Raw genomic sequence first — 20,956 nt, forward strand, 5'->3', positions numbered from 1 at the left:
AGATGGTAAAGCCTGAGGTTTCAAAGCTCATATCTCCAAGTAGAGAGATACTCAGGGACATAAGAACCCTAACACATTGCTGGTGGGAATAAAAATGAGGACATGCATTCTAGAGAATAGCAGTCTGGGAGCACTTCATCAAATTAAGCACATACAGACTTAAACAATTCTAAACCTGGGTATGTAGTCCAGAGAAATTCTCACAAAGGTCCACAGGGGGTTACATGCAACAATACACATCACAGCTGTTCCTGGTAGAGGGATGCATCCTGACAGCTCACCGTGGGGCAGGTGGGCAGGTGAGATGTGAAGACCGCACCCCAGGTAGCTGTGAGGAAACAATCCATTAGGTATTTATAGAACAATGTGGATAGAGCTTAAAAACCATGTGCTAAGTGGAAAAAGAAAAGAAACAAAATATAAACTATAATGTCATTTACTTTTATTAAATACATATGCAGAGAAAAACAATGCACATCCTCAAAACGTATATAGGTAAAGAATATTTATCAAACACAAGAATGTGTGCTTTTAGCAGAAGGGAAGATAGAAATTGTTATAAAAGTTAATCAATCAGTCATCCAATCAACAAGTACACAGAAGAGGGGGTCTTGCCCAAACTTAAAACAGCAATGAACTAGGGAGTGTGATCAACTCAACCTTTCATTCTCAAAGTCAAAAATGAATGGATAAATGATTGAATAAATAACTTGGTCTTAGAATCTGATTATCTGAATGTTAATTCTGTCTCTACCACTTACTAACTTGATTTAACCTTTTGAAGCCTATTCTTACAAACATAAAATCTGAAAAATACTATTACTTGTCTCACAGGCTCATTGTGAAGGTTAAATCAAATTCATGGTGCCTGACACATGATCAGAGCACACTGAATACTAGAGATGGTTATCAATAATCTAAAGTGATGCCTCACACAATTTAGCAGGTAGAGATTTTTGTTTAGGGGAGGAGAGAGAGCAGAAAGCTTTATTAAGGTTCCACTGCTTCTCACGCACTAATGGAGGAGATGATGAGAACTTTGTGTTTCCAGGTGCCAACTGATGACTGGCAATGGAGCCTTCCAAAATGGCCTGTGGCAGGATGATGGGGGTGATGGAGCAGTGGTCTGAGGGAGCCATGGCTCAGACAGAGCTGGCTCCCAGGGGAGCATGTGTTGTGTGCGAGGGTATAGTCTCTACTGAGAGTCCTCTGCTACCAGGAGCTCACTGTCCAGAACTATTGTGGACTCTTCCTTAGTGTGTTGCCCCAGTAGAAGGCTAGAAAAAAGGAAACCACTTAGAAAAGGTGAGCACAGGATACTGAGGATGGCAGCTGGGAAAAAAGAGACCACGGCCAATATGGTGGGCATTGGGCCTGCTGAAGGTTGGCTCCGGGATTGTCACCAACAGTGTGGTTTGCTCTATAGTCTTGGCTGCTCCCAAGATTATGGGTACAAACTAACACTGAAGTAGCCTTTGCAAGAATCATGTGGTGATGGTCAGAGAGACAGTGATGTTAGAAACATTCCAGCAACACCACCTCAACATGACTGTCTGTCCCATCAAGCACAGAACCCAAACAGAACAGGAAAATAGCATGCGTTTTGTGAAAATACCAACTTTCTCACATTCAAGAGCTCCCCCAATGAACTCCTGAAAGCAGGCAGGGGCTCCTTTTTAAAAAGTTGCTGTTCTTTTTTTTTACATGAAAAAGAAATTAAGCAGAAGGGGAATAAATCTTGATTCAGGGAGTAATGTGTGCATTAAATAAAACTGGTGTTGGGTTTCCCTGGTGGCGCAGTGGTTGAGAGTCCGCCTGCCGATGCAGGGGACACGGGTTCGTGCCCCGGTCCGGGAAGATCCCACATGCCGTGGAGCGGCTGGGCCCGTGAGCCATGTCTGCTGAGCCTGCGCGTCCGGAGCCTGTGCTCCGCGACGGGAGAGGCCACAACAGTGAGAGGCCCACATACCGCAAAAAACAACAACAACAAAAAAAACTGGTGTTGAAAAATCGTCACACCCATCCTTCTATTTCCCTGTGATTTGGCTGCTAAATAGAGGGGCATGTTAATATTGCTGTCAGCTTACTAGAAGGCATTCAAGGCTCTAACAGTGGTGGGAGAAACTGTAGGTAAATATCTCCTATGTCAGGTATTAGTGAGTACTTCCATGTTATATGCCTGCAGGAAACTTTTTTTTTAGTTCCACTGCAGTTCATAAAGGAAACACTAAGACTGAAAAAAAATAGTAATAAAAGTTAAATCTAGCAAGTGATTAGCACCAGCACTCCAAAAAGCTTCAGCCCAGTCTGGGTTTTCACTTCTTCATCTTCATTGCTGCAAAATAAGAGAAAATAGTAGTCAGGTTAATGGAGATATAGAATTTTAAAAACTATGCCCCATTCATATTCAGGTGTAGCATCTCATATAAAAAAATGGTTTGGAGTAGGAAGTTTTTGTTTATTTTTTTCCTCAGTAGCTGTTTTCTTGTTATACAGTTAATGGCAGGATAAAGACACACAGCTGTATCTTCAGATCAGACCCTGATCTCTCAAGAGCTCAGCAGGGCAGTTCTGGCCTACTGAGAGGGGTGACCATGGCTTTGAGGGGCTGATGCCACCTTAAGGAACAGCCCTGCCATAACCCACCCACACCTCCTCACCTTTCAATCGCTTGGTTACCTTTTCCTTTAGTACTGAGTGCATCATTCCGTAAAATGTAACCTCTAAAACACGGAGGAGGTAAAGTGAACTGGGATTGGATTAAGTCCCAGCTTTCACAAAAGGGAACATTACAAAAGTGAGAGACAGCAAATGAACCTCTTGCTATGGAGTATGGAGTGGAGTGGTTGCACTGATTTCTTTATCCATCAATCTGTATTTGATAGGGTTACACTGTCTGGAGCGGACAAGATAAACTTAACTGAGTGGAGATTGGTATTAGCAGATCATACCAGTCGAGAAAGAAGTATAAAAGAAAATATCAGAGAGGAGGGCAAAAGAGAAATTTAGTTCTAAAACTGTACTCTAATAGAACAATGTGATGAAATGACATCAGTGGAAGGAAATGACCATAAGTTTGTATTTCCAGGTGCCAATGCATGGCTGTCAAAGGAGCATTTCATCCCAAAATGGCTGGTGGAAATTGAGGGAGGTCAGTTTCTCTTCTTTGGGCAACTCTCTCTGTTTTTTGTTTTTTGTTTTTGTTTTTTTTGCAGTACACGGGCCTCTCACTGTTGTGGCCTCTCCCGTCGCGGAGCACAGGCTCCGGACGCACAGGCTCAGCGGCCATGGCTCACGGGCCCAGCCGCTCCGCGGCATGTGGGATCTTCCCAGACCGGGGCACCAACCTGTGTCCCCTGCATCGGCAGGCGGACTCTCAACCACTGCGCCACCAGGGAAGCCCTGTTTGTTTTTTTTTTTTTTTAATTTTTATTGGCGTACAGTTGATTTACAATGTTGTGTTGGTTTCAGGTGTACAGTCAAGTGAATCAGTTATACATATATCCACGCTTTTTTAGATTCTTTTCGCATATAGGTCATTACAGAGTGTTAGGTACAGTTCCCTGTGCTATACAGTAGGTCCTTATTCATTATCTATTTTATATATAGTAGTGTGTATATGTCGGTCCCCAACTCCCAATTTATCCCTCCCCCCTCCCATTTCCCCCTGGTAACCATAGGTTTGTTTTCCACATCTGAGACTCTATTTCTGTTTTGTAAATAAGTTGTTTTTTTGTTTGTTTGGTTCGTTGTTGGTTGTTTGGTTCGTTGTTTTGTCCTGGGCTGGATCACAGGGTGAAGAAGCAATCGTCTGAGAAAGCTGTGGCTCAAAGTTGGCTCCAGGGTGGACATGGGGTATGTGCAAGGCATAAGGAAAGCAGACAGGAAAACTGCAGGTGGCATAGCCAAGTGGCTGAGCAGGATGGTGAAACAGGACACGTCCTGCATCATGGAAGAGGAGCTGTATTTGTTAGATGAGAAGGAGTAGGTGGAGGAAAAGTTGCTAAAACAAGAAGTAGCTTCACTCCTGCACTGATTTGTTCTAGCCACAGAAAATCAATAGTCATGAAATAACTGAGTTGTAGCTTTCATCATCTGTAATTCTCTGAAGGTTTCGAATGAAAGGAGAAAAAGCCTCAATTCCTCCTTTTCTTTCTAACAAATAAAAATTAGCATGTTTTTGATTTTCCTGAGAGTAACAACATTTGGTATTTACTCTCACAAAAGATTTAAAGAAATCATCTTCTTTGGCTAATCTTTATGAAGGGCTATTTATTTTACATATCAATACTAAGCACTTTACATGCATGAATGCAAATCTTCACCATAATCCTTTGATCTCATATTACAGAGAATGAAATTGAGGCTCCAAAGATTAAATATCATGCCCAAGGCCACAGTGTTTGAAACTAAACCCTCGTTTGTTCAATGTTTCTTGTTTTTTTTTTGTTGTTGTTCATGCAGTCATTAGTTTGTTTCATCCATATTAAAACATATATCACGTCTGGCTTATAAATGGTAAACTCTCTGTCACCAGAAGAGTTTCAACAGAAGACTTATAAGGCTATACGGGATTATAACATTCAATAAAATATTGGACTAAATGTCCTCTCAATTATCTTTCAAATGTAGGATGTTATAATTATAGGAATAATTAAATGAGATTGAAGAGGAATAAGTACCTCATCCTCTGACACCAGGCTGGCAAACTGAGCACTATTTCTCAGCTCTTCCTGAATGCGATGGAAGGTCAAAGTAATGTTTGCCACCACGATTCAGCAGCTGGTTTGAAATGGCATGATGCAATGACAGGTAGAGTCATGATTTTGGGCCTTTTGTGGCGTTTCTACTTTGCTTTGCCAATCTGAGTATAGGTAAAGAGCTGAATAACCTGGGAAAATCAAATGTCTACATTTAAGAAAGATGGAGATCATTAATAAAATAAATAAATCATTATTTTCAGACTAGACCGCTGACAGTGAAGGCTCAGTATTATATCCTATCACCAGTTGAACAACAGAGTTATTTTGGATAAGAAAATATAAATAAGAAAGACCTTAAGACATTTACAAAATCGTAATTTTGAAGGGAGTCACATTCCAAAATTTGTTTTGCTTAGAGTTAACTTTGGGTAATAAATAATGTAGCTGTGAAACTTTAATCCAATATTACAGAAAGAACGTTCTTAAAGAATGTGCTGTGTAAATTGATTTTTCCTTCCCTTTTAATACATAACCAACTCTGAATATTCTTATCTGCCAAATGAAAGCAGCATGATCTACATATATGTTTTTATAAAGATGAAACCAGAGCAAATTGTCATTTCCAGAAAATGTATATCATAATTTATTGACAGCTACATATTCATTTTTTTCTGAATGATTTTAAATATATTTTGGACATTTACATAACTACTAACTATGGTGTAAAAATACAAGATCTAGTATCAGAATTTATTATCTGTAAGCCAGAAGTGATAAGATGTTCATTAGCTAAGGTCCTGCAAAGGTAGGATGGTAGGTGGAGAATGTGGATATAATTAACTCTAGGAAAGACAATATTGAATCTGGGGTCAAAACCGTTTAATATCTGGGTTACCTGACCTCCACATAGTTATTAATCCTGATTCTATTATTTTGTTTGTTTATCTTGAAAAACTAGCACACACAGGAATGTCTGTCCTTCTACTTTCTGACTTCTGCTCAGCTTTTTACTGTGATTCACTACAATATAAAAATCAACATTAAGCTCTTGAAAAGACTTTGAAGGAGAAACCCCCAAACTGTCAAACCCCCACTTCTCCTACAGTATTATCAACGGAGTCCCTAGAAAAGAAAAATCAGTGAGACTTCTTTCTTTTTAGTGGCTATTTCAGGGCCAGACTCTGAGATTTCAGTTCTGCCCCATGTCAGCCAGGTGTAAGGACAAAGAGAAACGTTCGAAAAGAGACTTAATTCCCCTTGTTGAAAATAAGTGAAGAGATTTCCCTCCCTTGTTCCTAGAGCAATTTATTTTAGAAAACTGTCTTTATAAGTACATTTTCCTCTCTTTGAAATGGTGATAAATCCTTGTGAAAACTAGATGGGCATTTTGTCAGCTTTGAGACTCAGGAAAGTCTCAAGGACTTGAGAACCATCTCCTTTGAAGGTAAACATCCGAGGGAGATAGCAGCCTTATCTCCGAGTTTCTCCGAGTTTCTGAGGGAGGGTGGGAGCCTAACTTTAGCTGACACCTGGCTCTAAGTTATAAAACTACCTCCTGTCATAAAGATATGAGAAGTTTCTTTTTCCTTTGGGTAAAGCCAATGAACTAACATAGATGGTCCCCCCAATTAACAGGTGATTTAGGATGAACTGTGTGTAATAAATGGTGCTTGTCAAGTCCTCTTACTTGAGGATAAATTGAATTATTGTTTATCTTGAGAACATATATATAATGGGTTACACCTGCTCGGCTATATGAAGCGTGAGATTTCTTCTCTCTTTTCAGTCTCTTAGTGTTTGTGATAGGTATCACATTCTGGTTTGAATGCTTAGTCAATAATATAAGTGTTTTCTTTCTCTACCACCTTTGTGAAGAGGACTCCTGGGTTGGCAAATATATATATATTTAAATTTTATTTCCTCAACACAGGCTGTGGGCTTACAACACAGGAAGGTCATCTTGATGGGGTCCACTGTTGCTAAATCTGGTTGTCAGAATGTTCTTGCCCACCTGGATGGCTGGGCAAGGTAGCTACTCATTCAGGTATTCATATGAGGTTTCTTTATAAGACAGATTTACCCTGGCCCTCTAGCAAGTTGTCGATCAAAGCATATGAATCTTCTTTTCATCAGCAGTTAAAAATATCCAGATACCAAGTTCTTCTCTACGGTTACAACCTTGAATGTTGCAATCCAAGATTTACCAAAGCTTGATTTTGGTGAATAATATTTATGGGAAATTGCCTGAAGAGAATAGAGTGGGCCCATTCCTCTTGGTAATTTCATTTTTACCCTTAAATCAAACCAGAAAATGAGAGTTGCTTCCATGGACAAATAACTTATTTTTCTCTTTTATGTGTTCTAATCTGGAGGATAAAGATAAAGGAATGAGACACCTGTCCCATAAAATTAGAACTCGAGTCATCAATGGAGGTTCTGGTATTCAAAATAAAATGAACACAAAAACTTATATTTTTGTTTTTGTTTTGCAGTTTATATACACTGCAGGAACAAATCAATCCTAGATGGTCACCTTGCCAGCAGAATTGTTATCTTGGGAACCCTGAAGTGTTTATTAAAAATCCGCAAAGAGAAGGAATAAGATAACAGGAGAAGAATTTGCCTAGTATGTGTTCTGTGGGCAGGTAGTGAATGATTAGCTCTCCAGTTGTGTTAATAACAAGTGGATATGAAAGGTCAGAACCAAATGCGTTTAATCATGTTTTTGAAAATCAATTGACCCTCAGTTAAAAATAAAATAGGCCTAGGACTGAGTGTAGCAGGTGATGTGAAGAGTGGCAGGTCGCTTTATATCTCATCCCCAGTATGACTTTCACATTTAAACCTGTAGAGAGAGAAGTGGGTATAGAGACGTGTTGTGGATCCAAGTTGCTGAATTCACCAGATATGATGAATACAATCATAAATTATGGTTGCTAGTGGAATTTAATTTTTTCTAAGTAACTATAATCAAAAAGCATTTATCTCAGGCAGAGAGTCTGCTTTAAATTAGATGGTGTCATATGTACACCTACTTGGAGATTACTGCATTGGTGTCAACAGTTGTTGGTGGGAATGTAAATTGGTGCAGCCACTATGGCAAATAGTATGGAGGGTCCTCAAAAAACTAAAAATAGAGTTACCATGCAATCCAGAAATCCCATCCCTGGGCATATATCTGGACAAAACTAATTCAAAAAGATACCTGTGCCCCTATGCTTATAGCAGGACTATTCACAATAGCCAAGACATGGAAACAACCTAAATGTCCATCAACAGAGGAATGGATAAAGAAGTTGTGGTATATATATATATATATATATATATATATATATATACACACACACACACACAATGGAATACTAGTCAGCCATATAAAAGAATGAAATAATGCCATTTACAGCAACATGGATGGAACTAGAGATTATTATACTAAGCGAAGTAAATCAGAAAGAGACAAACACCATATGATATCACTTATATGTGGAATCTAAAATACAACACAAATGAACATCTCTATGATGCAGAAACAGACTCACAGACATAGAGAACAGACTTGTGGTTGCCAAGGGGTTGGGAGAAGGGAAGAAGGATTGGGAGTCTGGGATTAGCAGATGCAAACTATTATATATAGGATGGATGAACAACAAGGTCCTACTGTATAGCACAGGGAACTATATTCAATATCCTGTGATAAACCATAATGGAAAAGAATATGAAAAAGAGTATATATATGTATAGCTGAATCACTTTGCTGTGAAGCAGAAATTAACACATTTTAAATCAACTATACTTCAATAAAATTTAAAAAATAAATGCAAGCACACTCAAAAGAAAAATATATGAAAATGATCTTCCTTTGAAAATTGATCAACCAGCTGATCACAATGGTTAAGTCCATTGTTTAGGGGTCTCTCTTTCTTCTATGAGGATTAATCAGTGGCCAAGTATTTTTTAAAGTGCCAAATAAAATGCTAAATAAAACATTCTTTGGAAGTACTAGCCCTCAGACTTAACTCACAACAAATGCTATGCCTGACCCCAGCCTAAGTATTTTCCAAACCTGTGTAGAATGTCAAAGGAAGCATAAAGCATTAGGTTTTACTAACTCAATTACAGTGAATCTCAGCATAGAACAGATATCTCAGAAGTAATCTACCATAGATTAAAGTACAGGTTAAACTTTTATGACATCAGACAGGAAGAATTTGTGACCCAAATTTTTATTAATTCAAAGCATTCCCTGAAACACCATTTCTTATGATCCTCCTGCTTTTACTTTCAAATTTGTGTTTCCAAGGTTCCAAATGATTGACTTTTCTAGACTGCCAGTGAAGGAGATAGAATTTGAGGATCTCAATTCCTGTTGTACATGTAAATCACCGGTGGAGATTTTAAACCAGCATTTGCCCACCTCCAGAGATTCCTTTTTTTTTTTTTTTTTGAGCTTAACAGTTTACTTTGATTTTGACTTTTAAAAAATACTTTTAAGCATTGCTTTAAAAAAAAAAAACACGTGCTTTTAAGAGCACCAGAGCAATAATGAGATTTTTTTTTCCATTTCAATTTCTCTGATTTCTAAAGAGAATCTAAAACTTATCAAGGGACCAGTGAAGACATTTTTTTTTTTTTGGATTGATAGTTTTTTTATTGGAGTACAGTTGCTTTACAGTATTGTGTTAGTTTATACTGTACAGCAAAGTGAATCAGCTATACGTATACATATATCCCCTCTTTTTTGGATTTCCTTCTCACTTAGGTCACCACAGAGCACTGAGTAGAGTTCCCTGAGCTATACAGTAGGTTCTCATTAGGTATCTATTTTATACATAGTATTAATAGTGTATGTACATCAATCCCAATCTCCCAGTTCATTCCAGCACCCCCTTCCCCTTGGTATCTATACATTTGTTCTCTATGTCTGTGTCTCTATTTCTGCTTTGTAAATAAGATTGTCTATACTAATTTTTTCAGATTCCACATATATGCATTAATATATGATATTTGTTTTTCTTTCTGACTTACTTCACTTTGTATGACAGTCTCTAGGTCTATCCATATCTCTACAAATGATCCAATTTTGTTCCTTTTTATGGCTGAGTAGTATTCCATTGTATATATGTGCCACATCTTCTTTATCCATTCCTCTGTTGATGGACATTTAGGTTGCTTCCATGTCCTGGCTATTATAAATAGTGCTGCAATGAACATTGGGGTGCATGTGTCTTTTTGAATTAAGGTTTTCTATGGGTATATGCCCAGTAATGGGATTGCTGAGTCATATGGTAGTTCTATTTTAAGTTTTTTGATTTCATTTTCCTAGAGTGGAACCCTGTTCTTGGGGATTTTAAAAAGTCCCAGGAGATACTAATGTTGAGCCAGAGCTGAGAACCACTGACCTAGATGAGAAGTCAAATTGTCATTTTGAGTTAGTTGTCTTTAAATGGATTTCATAAATCATAGGACTTGTAAAAATGATGATCATATTAAATCAGATAAATCTGAGGTCTCTGTTTTTAAATGAATTACTGATCTATTTGAAAAACTAGTGTCTACAAATAGCAGGATCAAATGCAAGAAACAGGAGTCTGGCAGTAAGAAAGGGAGACTGCTGTCTTTAGGAAATGAGAGAAAACGAAGAGGGAAATTCTCAGATCTGATCAAGGTTCTTCCATGAGTGTTTAATTGCACTGGATTTGTAACTAGCTTTACTCCCTAGTTCATATGGTTATAAGACGAGAATTGCTTTATAAAAACAGGTAGTTTTCTTGTTTGGTGCTTTATAAAAACAGGTAGTTTTCTTATTTTGTGGGTAAATACATATCAAAAAGAGGGTTTGGGAAAAATACATGGGTAAATATTACAGTCTGATCACATATCATAAGGAATTGTAAAACGTTATTAAATTGCTCCCAAATGTGCCAGTATAACTAAGACATAAAACCCAGCATACTAGGTGGATAAAATGGTAGTTTAATTATTTATGTTTCTTTTATTTTTTTTAGTTTGATATATATTTATTTATTTTTATTGAAGTATAGGATTTACAATGTTGTGTTATTTTCAGGTGTATAGCAAAGTGATTCAGATATATATATATACATATATATATATTCTTTTTCAGATTCTTTTCCATTAGAGGTTATTACAAGATATTGAATATAGTTCCCTGTGCTATACAGTAGGACCTTGTTGTTTATCTATTTTACACATAGTAGTGTGTATCTGTTAATCCCAAACTCCCAATTTATCCCCCCTCTTTCCCCTTTGGTAACCTTGCTGGTTTTCTATACCTATGAGTCTATCTCTGTTTTGCAAATAAGTTCATTTGTGTCAAATTTTAGATTCCACATATAAGTGATATCATATGATATTTGACTTTCTCTGTATGACTTACTTCACTCAGTATGACAATCTCTAGGTCCATCCATGTTGCTGCAAATGGCATTATTTTGTTCTTTTTTATGGCGAGTAATATTCCATTTTGTGATTTTTGTGTGTGTGTGTGTGTGTGTGTACATTTCTTTTAATACTAAGAGTAACTCACTATCTCTCACAACTGTTAAACTTCAAACTGTAGGGGTTTTTATGGTATTGCTTTATATATTCTAAACATGAAAGTTGAAATCAGTTTTTCACAATCTTATCCACTAGCTTAATGCTAAGTTTTATCTCTAGGATTGTGATAACTGGTGCCCCCAAAGTGTAAATACTACATCTACTCTGTTCTTTTCAGCAATGGAGTCTTTCACATTACATAAGATTCTCTTAATTCAGCATTTGTTATCTGAACCAGATGCTTTTGTTATTTAAACAACCAACTGACTTTCTGTTATTGTGTAGAAACATTCTTATTTCTATCTGTAGTCTCTGTAAGCTTGAGCCAAAATTATGATGTTTGAAAGAGAACATTTGATTATTTTTTAACATTCATTGAAAATGTACAAAATTTATTCAAACTTTCTCCTTTTTTTGGAACTACATATTTGTCCAATTGTTTTACTATTACACAATTTGCCACCATCACAGTGAAAGAGCTGGCACATTTGACAGAGTTCATCTCCTTAATATATAAAGGGAGTTTACAACTCAATAATAAAAATATTACTAGACCAGTAGATAAATGCTTAACATGATGCAAAAGCAAAATAGACAAGAATAACAGAAAAAGATAGAACTTTTAAATGCAAATAAAAATGAAAGATAATTTCCTCTTTTAAACTGCAAATATTTTAAAGCATGATTTTAAAGGGGAAAAAGATTTAAATAGTATAGATAGAGATTTAGATAAAGATAGCTGGATAGAGGAAAGTAGATTGTTTAAGAGCATAGGCCCCAGGCAGTCATATCTGGATCCCATTCCTGACTGTACAGACACTTGTCAGCTATTTGACTTTAGGCAATAAATGGATTTCTCTTGGCCCCAGTTTCCTCATCTGTAAAATGGGAACAATAATACTTAACTTACAATGTTTTGTGAAGATTAAGTAAAATAATGCATCTAAAGTGCATAACATGGTAACATATAATAAACTCTCAATAAATTGGCAATTATAATAATTCTCAATGCTGACAGATATATAGTACACAGAAACAGGTATTATAACAAGTTTCTGGGAAGGTGAATTACTACAGTTGTTCAGCAATGCAACTTGGCTACATGTATCAACAGTTTCCCATATGTCCATACTCATTACACCAATAATCCTGATTTTTTAAAAAAATCAGAGATATGGTCAAGGATACAAATTCACCCCTATTCATAACATGCCTTTATATTTTAATGACTAAAGTATAGCAGAGAGACACATTGGTCCTGTATGATACGTTTCAAAATTTACAAAAATAGGGATGTGACTTTATGAAATACACCTAAATTGTGGAAAATATGCTTGGCAAAATATTCAGATTTCATTTAGAACCTTATTTGGAATTGTATTATTCTTATTGCTCTTTTGTATTATTACTATTTTTTCTAAACTTAGAGGCTACAAAACTGAGCAGGCCTCATTTGTGAGGGTATCTGGAATGAATGAATAAGCTCACTTTTTACCATCTTAAAGATAAGTCCTTTAAAAAGCATTGTTTTTTCCATATTTACCACTTTGTCTGAAGGGATATAGAAAAAGAAAACATTGTTCAGTTATTCTTGCTCTTAACACAAAATTTAAATTTTTTTACAAAACTTTTTCGTGTCTCTTTGGCATAACATTTATAAAAATAAAAAGGTTTTTTGCATTTATTTTTATCTGTTAGCTCAAAATGTGAAAGTGGTTAAACACTGCATGAAATTCAGAGGTATGTTTGAGATGGCACACGCTGGTCTGTATGCTACCCGCCATATGCAAAATTCACTTGGGGGATGGGAAACTGAGCTACCACGAGGTCCTGAGACCTCTGACTCAGAAGACACATATAAGTATTATTGGATATCCTAGAAAAAGAAGACAACAGTGGTTTCACATATGAATCCAAAGAGAAAATCACGAAGACAGAGGGGAAAGAAGTTAGTTTGTGACCAAGGTGCTACACACATGGGGACCTCTAGTACAACTTCTACATTGAGAAGCAGCAAGAATTTACTCATGTGACTATCAGAGTAGACCAGTTCATTCTTTCTTTTTTTAAAAAAAAAAACTGATTTTATTAATATTTTTAAAAAATAAGATTGGCTTATTTCTACAACCTAATATCACATGGAAACAGATAACCAGATCTCAATTGTATCTTCCATTTACCTCTTCGGAATCAAGAGTTTCGTGTTCCGGAATAGCCATCATTGGATGACTCAACTTCACAGAAAAGACGCCCAGGAAGTGAACAGGGATAGAAGTAAGGAGAGATAAATGTTTAAATTTCATTTAAGTTGACAGTTAAATGATGATGTAAGTATATTATTGCTGATCACATTCTACCAATGTAAACATTAAGATTTGATTGTTATTAAAAACAAAGGAAGATATTCTTAACATAGAAAAAAATTTTAGCAGATGGTGAATCCTTGGAGCCTAAGACCACATCTTATTTATCTCTGTGTCCCACATAAACTCTAACAGTGTTTGGCACACAGCATAGACAGTTATTAAATGTTTATTGAATGAATGAATTGTTAAAACACACTGGCAGTTATCAGAGAGAGGAAACAAAGTTAAATTTATGTTACCACTGTCACAATAGCTCTCAAATCGAAAAGCTCCAAAGCAAAAGAGACAAATCACGCTTAGACCTGCAATGCAGATGCATCTGTAGTGAACGCTTAAGTGAAATGTAAAACATTGTGCATTATTGTAAACATTAAGAATCTCAAAACACAAGGACTTCATAAACATTGTAATCTTACCAGATGACACTATTATCATGCAGTTTACGACACAGTGACACTTTAACAGAGGGAGGTTCTTTTGTTTATATAGGAATTTTTATTATTGCATGGGTCTTCTGAGCACTATACATACACTTAAACCTATTCAGACAGAAGAAAAGTCATAGATATGCAAGCAAAAGAGACAGAATGAGGGACACAGACAAGGAGAAAACAATCATTTATAATAAATCTGCTTACCCCCTTTATTTTTTAACCGTCTCTCCTCACTCCAACATTAGAGTAACCATAATACCTGATTTTACTGGAGCATCCCCAGGTTCTACAACTATCCTGGGCAAATCCGGGCTGTGGAAATAATTGGCTCCCTTTTACTCTCAACCTGGTCCTGATTTGATCAATAAATCATCGGATCAGTGATCTGCCCCTGATGCTCCGGGGCGATTCCGGGGGTCCTAGCGATGCACCCTTGGCCCTAGGAGGACATCACCAGAGGCTGCTGGGGAGGCCTAGGAGGTCCCATCTCACTTTCCCTCTGTTCTAGAGGGAAAGGAGCCTGCTTTTATTTAAAGCTAGAGCTTCGTTAAATTCCAACCATCAAACTCTGTCCCAACTATGAAATTCTTGGCGTGTCATAACATCAGGGATCCCAGCTTCCTGAGACCATTACCTTAAATAGAAACATGATCTGTCCCTAAGCCAGCTAGAGATTCAAATAGTTTTCCAAAAATCAGCTGAAAGCACCTACTTTCTCCTGTTCATCAGGGTCCCCTGAGATTGTAAACCTGGCTTAGGATCAGATGCTATGTACCCCTTCAAACTTCAGACCAAGACAATTGGTCCTAGAGACAGCAAAATCTTTAGCATACCTAGGCTAAATGGTATGATAATTCTATGAATCATTGAAGTTTGTACCATGGCAAATCCCCATTCTCCTAGTCTCCTAATATAGAGTAGAATAAACATCCTAAAGTTTGAAAATGTTGTTGCCCCAATAAAATATTCAACTGAGATTGGAAAAGCAATTGAGTAATTATGTGATATCTATTTTACATTCTATCCCATCTTTCCAATATAGGTATTCATTCATTTAAATCCATTTTATTCTAATCTTCAGTTTCAAAAACTATGTATTAACTATGCTAACCAACAAAAGAGAACAGCAAATGACTGATCCTAATTAATTGTTAATCCCCAAATCATTTATATTTGGCTTTGGAATGCTTTCCTCTATGATCTTGGGTCCCAATAGGTTTGCTTTCTTATTATCCTCAAGGTGACCAAAAACATTACATAAAATGTGATACTGTTAATGGAGTTAGTCATAGTAATTTATTGTGTACTCACATGATAAATTCGTTATATGTATTTGTTTATTTAGTGTTGACAGCAACCTAGTGAGGTGAGCGCTAATTTTACCCTGATTCACAGATGAGGAAACAAAAGCACCAAGAGGCAGGATAACTTCTTCAAGGTCCAGAGCTAGTGGCAGAGTCAGGATTGGAATCCAGAGTGACAGTCTCTGGAGACCATTCTTTCAAAGCAGTAAGAAGTGGTAACATGTCACTGGGAAGAAGCTCGGGAGACAGGAGCGGGGAGACAGAGGGAGGGAGTGGTGTGTGTGCCATTTTGCAAAAGGGAAAGCCATGTGTAAGAGTGTCAGAGTCAGAAGCAGTTTGGAGTGGTTGGTGTAGCTGGTGTCTTCATTCAGGAGACACAGACAATGAAGTTCGTATGTCAGACGAGGAGTCTGGGATTCATTCTCTAGGCAGTGAGAAACCACTGAATCTCCAAGCAAGAAGGGGACACGTGTGATCAGATTTTCATGTCAAATAATGTCACCCTGGCTGATGTGCAGAATATAGATGGGGGAGGGGGGTTGGAAACTATGTAAGTAATCAGAGAGACAGAGAATAAAGAAGAAAGTCTAAATGAAAGAGTTGCCTTAGAGAACAGAATAAATTCAAGATTTCCTGGGTGACTCTAGGCCCCCCTACTCTCTAGTGTGAGTGAAGGAGCATCAGGCAGACACATTGATATTTTGTTGATTAGGGAAGAAAAACTACAAAATGTTCCAGAGGAATACTGTTGAAGTTGGTATGTGTGCAGAATGCAGAGGTTTTGTAAAACATGAGGTCTGGAGATGTCATATGGGGAGAACAAATATGGCAGGAACATCCTCTCACAGTCAGAATGAGAATGATGACACTAAAACATTGAAATAAATTCCATATAGGTGGATGGCTTGTTATCCAGAGTCAGTGGATACAGGAAGACAGAGAGAGTCCTCCAAACCTGTTTACTTGGTGGTGAGTGTTCTAGAGGACAAATTACTATTTTGTCTCAAAAAAAAAAAAAAACCTGAAAAGTTACAAATTTTATCATCAGACCATTATTCAACATAGATGGATCGATGAAATGGAAAGCTTGAGTGAAATGAGACAAAACATCCTTTCATCTTGGATGGAAACTCCAGTCCCAGATATTGTATAACATCATCAGACCTTTGCTCACTCACCACTGTGGGCTAATCAACAAGCTGTATTTGAATGAAATCTTCGGTTGAGTTTTATTACATTCTTTATCACAGCTGCCACCACACAAATATAAAGCCTTGTGGAGTGTTTGTTATCCGTGTGGGGCTTTCTCATAAATGTCACTGCATCTCCAGAGCTAACTTCTCTGACAAAGACAGATAAAATTACCTCCAACCAACTGGAGAGAATCCTACAACTAGAAAAGAAGAAAATATGCCGAATGTGGTGAAATCAATTAAGTCTTAATCTACCCGAGGAATGGCATTCAGAGCTGTAACTTTGTGAAACAGCTCTCCCGCCTGTGCAAAGATGAAGTAGATTTTCTTGCCTTCCAAAAATGATGAAGTGTCACAAGAAACGTTCCCATTTTTAAATCACTGAGGGTGCTACACCTGCTATTCAGAATTCACTCCTCGGGATTGCTTTTTAGCTGAACCACATCCTCTTGTAAACCTCCTTTGCTCCATTTGTCTTCAGGAAGCTGTCCCCCCCTACTCTGTCTCCCACTGAGATTTGTGAACCACTCAAGCTACAGTGTAACCTTCTTAAGAACATCTCTCAGAAATAGACGTGACAATTATTGCAGTGATACCTACATAAAGCACTGTGTTTCCTGAGTACAGTGTTGTCATCGTGAGATTGTGAGCCACTGCATGTCATGTACATTCGATGCTATTCACTTTTAGGTCGATTGTACCTGGCAAAGGGACCACTCAGCACAGGAGACACAGAATGTGTATTGAATAAATAAATTAAAATGAAAGAGAGAAGGAATGAAATAGAGAAAAGAGAAATCTGCATTAGTGAAGACTTAGAATTGTTTACTGCATTCCCCAAAGTCTCTTCATTGATAAGAAATTTTGCAAACTAGAGACGTTTCAACCAGCACTATGGCACGTGTGCATTCGGCTTAAGTCTTTCATGATTCTTCTGCTTAAAGTCAGACAGAGGAAGACAAATGTCATATGATATCCCTTATATGTGGAATCTAAGAAGGTGATATAAATGAACTTATATACGAAACAGAAACAGACCCACAGACATGGGAAACAAACTTATGGTTACCAAAGATTCCACTTATGTGGAATCTAAAAAGGTGATATAAATGAACTTATATACGAAACAGAAACAGACCCACAGACATGGGAAACAAACTTATGGTTACCAAAGAGGATAAATTGGGAATTTGGGATTAACAGATACACACTACTCTATATAAAACAGATAAACAACAAGGACCTACTGTATAGCACAGGGAACTATATTCAATATCTTTTAATAGCCTGTAATGGAAAAGAATCTGAAAAAGAATATATATATATGTGTGTGTGTGTGTGTGTGTGTGTGTGTGTGTATGTATAACTGAATCACTTTGCTGCACACCTGAAACTAACACATTGTATATTAATTAATTTTAAAAAAAGAAAAAATAATAAATAAAAAGAACTGAATTTAGTTGTCAGTGCTTGAGTCCACAGATTCTACTTGCAGTTTTGGGTCTTTTTCTCTTGAACTGCTCAAGCGTCCTGCAACCCTAGGCCTGCAATCATCTTGATATGCACATGGCTGTCCCTGTTAGATGAAGCTAATCTCCAGGTCAACACAGTGCCCACCACTCCCAGTGAGGGAAGTCAAGGGTCAGAAGTCACCTATGATCATGCTTATACATAAATGTCTGATCTACTTCACTCACCTAGGGGATCTGCCTGGCCAAACAAAACACTTGGGTTTTTAATCTCTGATTTACAACACATCCCAGCCCATAGGAAGCACCTGGCGAGTCCTGTAAATTTCAGATTCTGACGCAGCTGGTCTGGGGAGGGTCCTGAGCGTCTGCATTTCTAACGGGTCTCAGCTGAGACCAACAATACCATAAGTTGAGGAGAGAGACCACAGCCAAGATTTTTGTATGAACTGATGGAATTGATGTTTTTCAAATATTTACCTATTCACAACTGAAATTAGCTGTATTCAAAATGTCCTCGTCAGTTAAGTTACACTGTGCTTGTGTAATTAAATACTTTACCACAGCACTTTTTTATTGAGTACGTGCTCGTGTACCGGACACTTTACTGGATGTTAGAGATATGACAGCAAGTGAACAGGCATCCTCGCTGTTCTTGGAGACCACAGTGCAGTGGGAGAGGAAGATATTAACTATATAATCAGGAATATACGGAAACAAACACAATATAATGTGTTCTGAAGGGCAAGTTCAGAGTGCTAGGAGGGTTCATCACAGATAAATCAGACCTGGTCTAGAAATAGGAAGGAATCTCTTCCCAAGAGGCTGAAATCTACAGGATAATTCTTGTCATAGAGATAAGAGAGACACAGTTCATGTGGTGTAAGTAGCTGAAAAGAAGTTACTCACCGTTGGGCTGATGGGAAAATAAGGAGAAAATTCAGAATGAATGGACCAAACGAGTGAGAAAATCAGAAACCGAGGCTAGAGAATTACTGTGCAGGGATTTTGCCTGCATCAGCTCCACTTCGGAAGTCAAGGATTAAGCCCTTGAAAATACTCATTAAATGAATCAAGGCTGTTTAATATGAGTCTGTCTCATTGCCCAGAAAGACTGCAAGCTGCTAGAGGACAGGGTCCATAATATGCTAGCACTAGTTGGTTGATTTTACTGCTCAAGATTCTATGCCTGGTTGCAGCAACATGGATGGACCTAGAGATTATCATACTAAGTAAGCCAGAGAAAGACATATATCATATTATATCACTTATATGTGGAATCTAAAAAAAAATGATACAAATGAATTTATATACAAAACAGAAATGGATCCACAGACATAGAAAACAAACTTACGGTTACCAAAGGGGAAAGGGGTTGGGGGAGGAATAAATTTGGAGTTTGGGATTTACATATCCACCTACTATATATAAAATAGATAAACAACAGGGACCTACTGTATAGCACAGGGGACTATACTCAATGTCTTGTAATAACCTATAAGGGAAAAGAATCTGAAAAAGAATATATATATATATATATACACACACACATATATATATAACTGAATCACTTTACTGTACACCTGAAACTAACACAACATTGTATTAAATCAATTATACTTTATTTTTTTTTTAAAAAGTCAGGAGATTAGACTATGTGCATTAAAAAAAAAAAAGATTCTATTCCTGGAACAAAACATGGGAAGTGCTCTGAGTTTGTCCTTAATGAGGTCAGTTCACGATATGTGCTATGAGGACACACCTACTTTCATGATGATCAGAAACATGCCACTCCTATCCATATGTCTTAAAGATTTCATCTGCATTAGCCTGGGATTTTTTTTTAATTATAAAACTTCAGTAGCGTGAATATTTATTTTTAGAATTTAAAGGTACAGCATCTTTTTTGGGTGATGCCCAAATGTTTACACATTTGTCTATGTCACTACCTTCTGATGTAAACTGGGAAAAACCATTCTGTCTCTGGACCTCAGTGTTCTCATCTTTAAATTCTGGGTGCTAACTAGGTGATTGCCAGTTCCTTCTATCCTTGGATGAAGCAAAAATCTCTTCATTGATAAATGATGCTGTCTCTGAAAAAAAAGAGTTCTTCCTTTTTGGAATCTCCTGCACTGAGCCACAGCTGAGGCAGAAGTTACACCTACAGGGACGGTAAAAATGACCCCTCCATGGAATCTTACCTGGGATCTTTAATATCAGTTCTTAGCTGTGCCACTTGCTCCGTGTGTGAAGTTTTATAAACACTATGAAGTTGCACAGCATTCCTTTGGGTATTCCCTGAATATTCTCAAATGCTGAGCTGGAATTTGGTACATGTTAATTGTTTTAAAAACCCACAGGCAACTCCCTGTTAAGTTCTGATCATTAATATCATTATATGGGTGTCTAAGGACCAGTTGAGTCTTATACCAGTAAGAAAACAGGAATTTTCTGCTCTGATCTTTGTAATAGGTCTTTTGAGATATGGCTGTAAATTCCGCAATTATACTATTTTTTATTCTTGGCCTTTTCTTTCCACCCTAGGAGGCCCAGACTCGGGACACATTTGAATTCCCTCTTCCTCAAAAGACCACCTTCAAAAAGGCAGCAGGATGGAATTTTTTCTTCTATGTGTTCATCCTGTTTTGAAGGCAAACACCACCTCCCCGTGTTTACTCACATTTTTCATCTAAAGTTGCTTCTTTCTTAATTGAAAAATCTTAATCCCCTGGGGGATTAATTACCTCATTCACTTTCTTCATTGCACAGCTCCCGGGTTGGAATGGAAAGGAAGCAAAATCTACCTTCTAACAACATTTTAGGACTCAGAATAAATTCCAGAACCTGAAGTTGGAATTGACAAGGAAGCATATTTGCTGTTCTCTTTCTTTCCTCTATCCTTTAAGGGCACAATTAGTTGCTTAGTACT

The 20,956-nt window shown here is 37.3% G+C and overlaps 1 protein-coding gene across 14 annotated transcripts in view; it reads right to left on the reverse strand.

Annotated features, from left to right (window-relative positions):
• Positions 1-425: 425 nt before the first annotated feature.
• MLIP (muscular LMNA interacting protein) overlaps positions 426-20,956 on the reverse strand; it is a 293,648-nt gene continuing 273,117 nt past the window's right edge. For 13 of the 14 annotated variants that reach the window (XM_049716240.1, XM_049716228.1, XM_049716234.1 and 10 more), the window contains 2 exons: positions 13,442-13,495; positions 426-2,335 (listed from right to left, as the gene is read on the reverse strand). In XM_049716240.1, coding sequence (XP_049572197.1) covers positions 2,330-2,335; positions 13,442-13,495 — 60 coding nt within the window. In that variant the 3' untranslated portion in view covers positions 426-2,329. The remainder of the gene's footprint in view (positions 2,336-13,441; positions 13,496-20,956) is intronic. The other variant, XM_049716238.1, reaches the window with a different exon arrangement.

The sequence above is a fragment of the Orcinus orca genome, chromosome 10, assembly GCF_937001465.1.
Source record: "Orcinus orca chromosome 10, mOrcOrc1.1, whole genome shotgun sequence".
Taxonomy (NCBI): Eukaryota; Metazoa; Chordata; class Mammalia; order Artiodactyla; family Delphinidae; genus Orcinus; species Orcinus orca.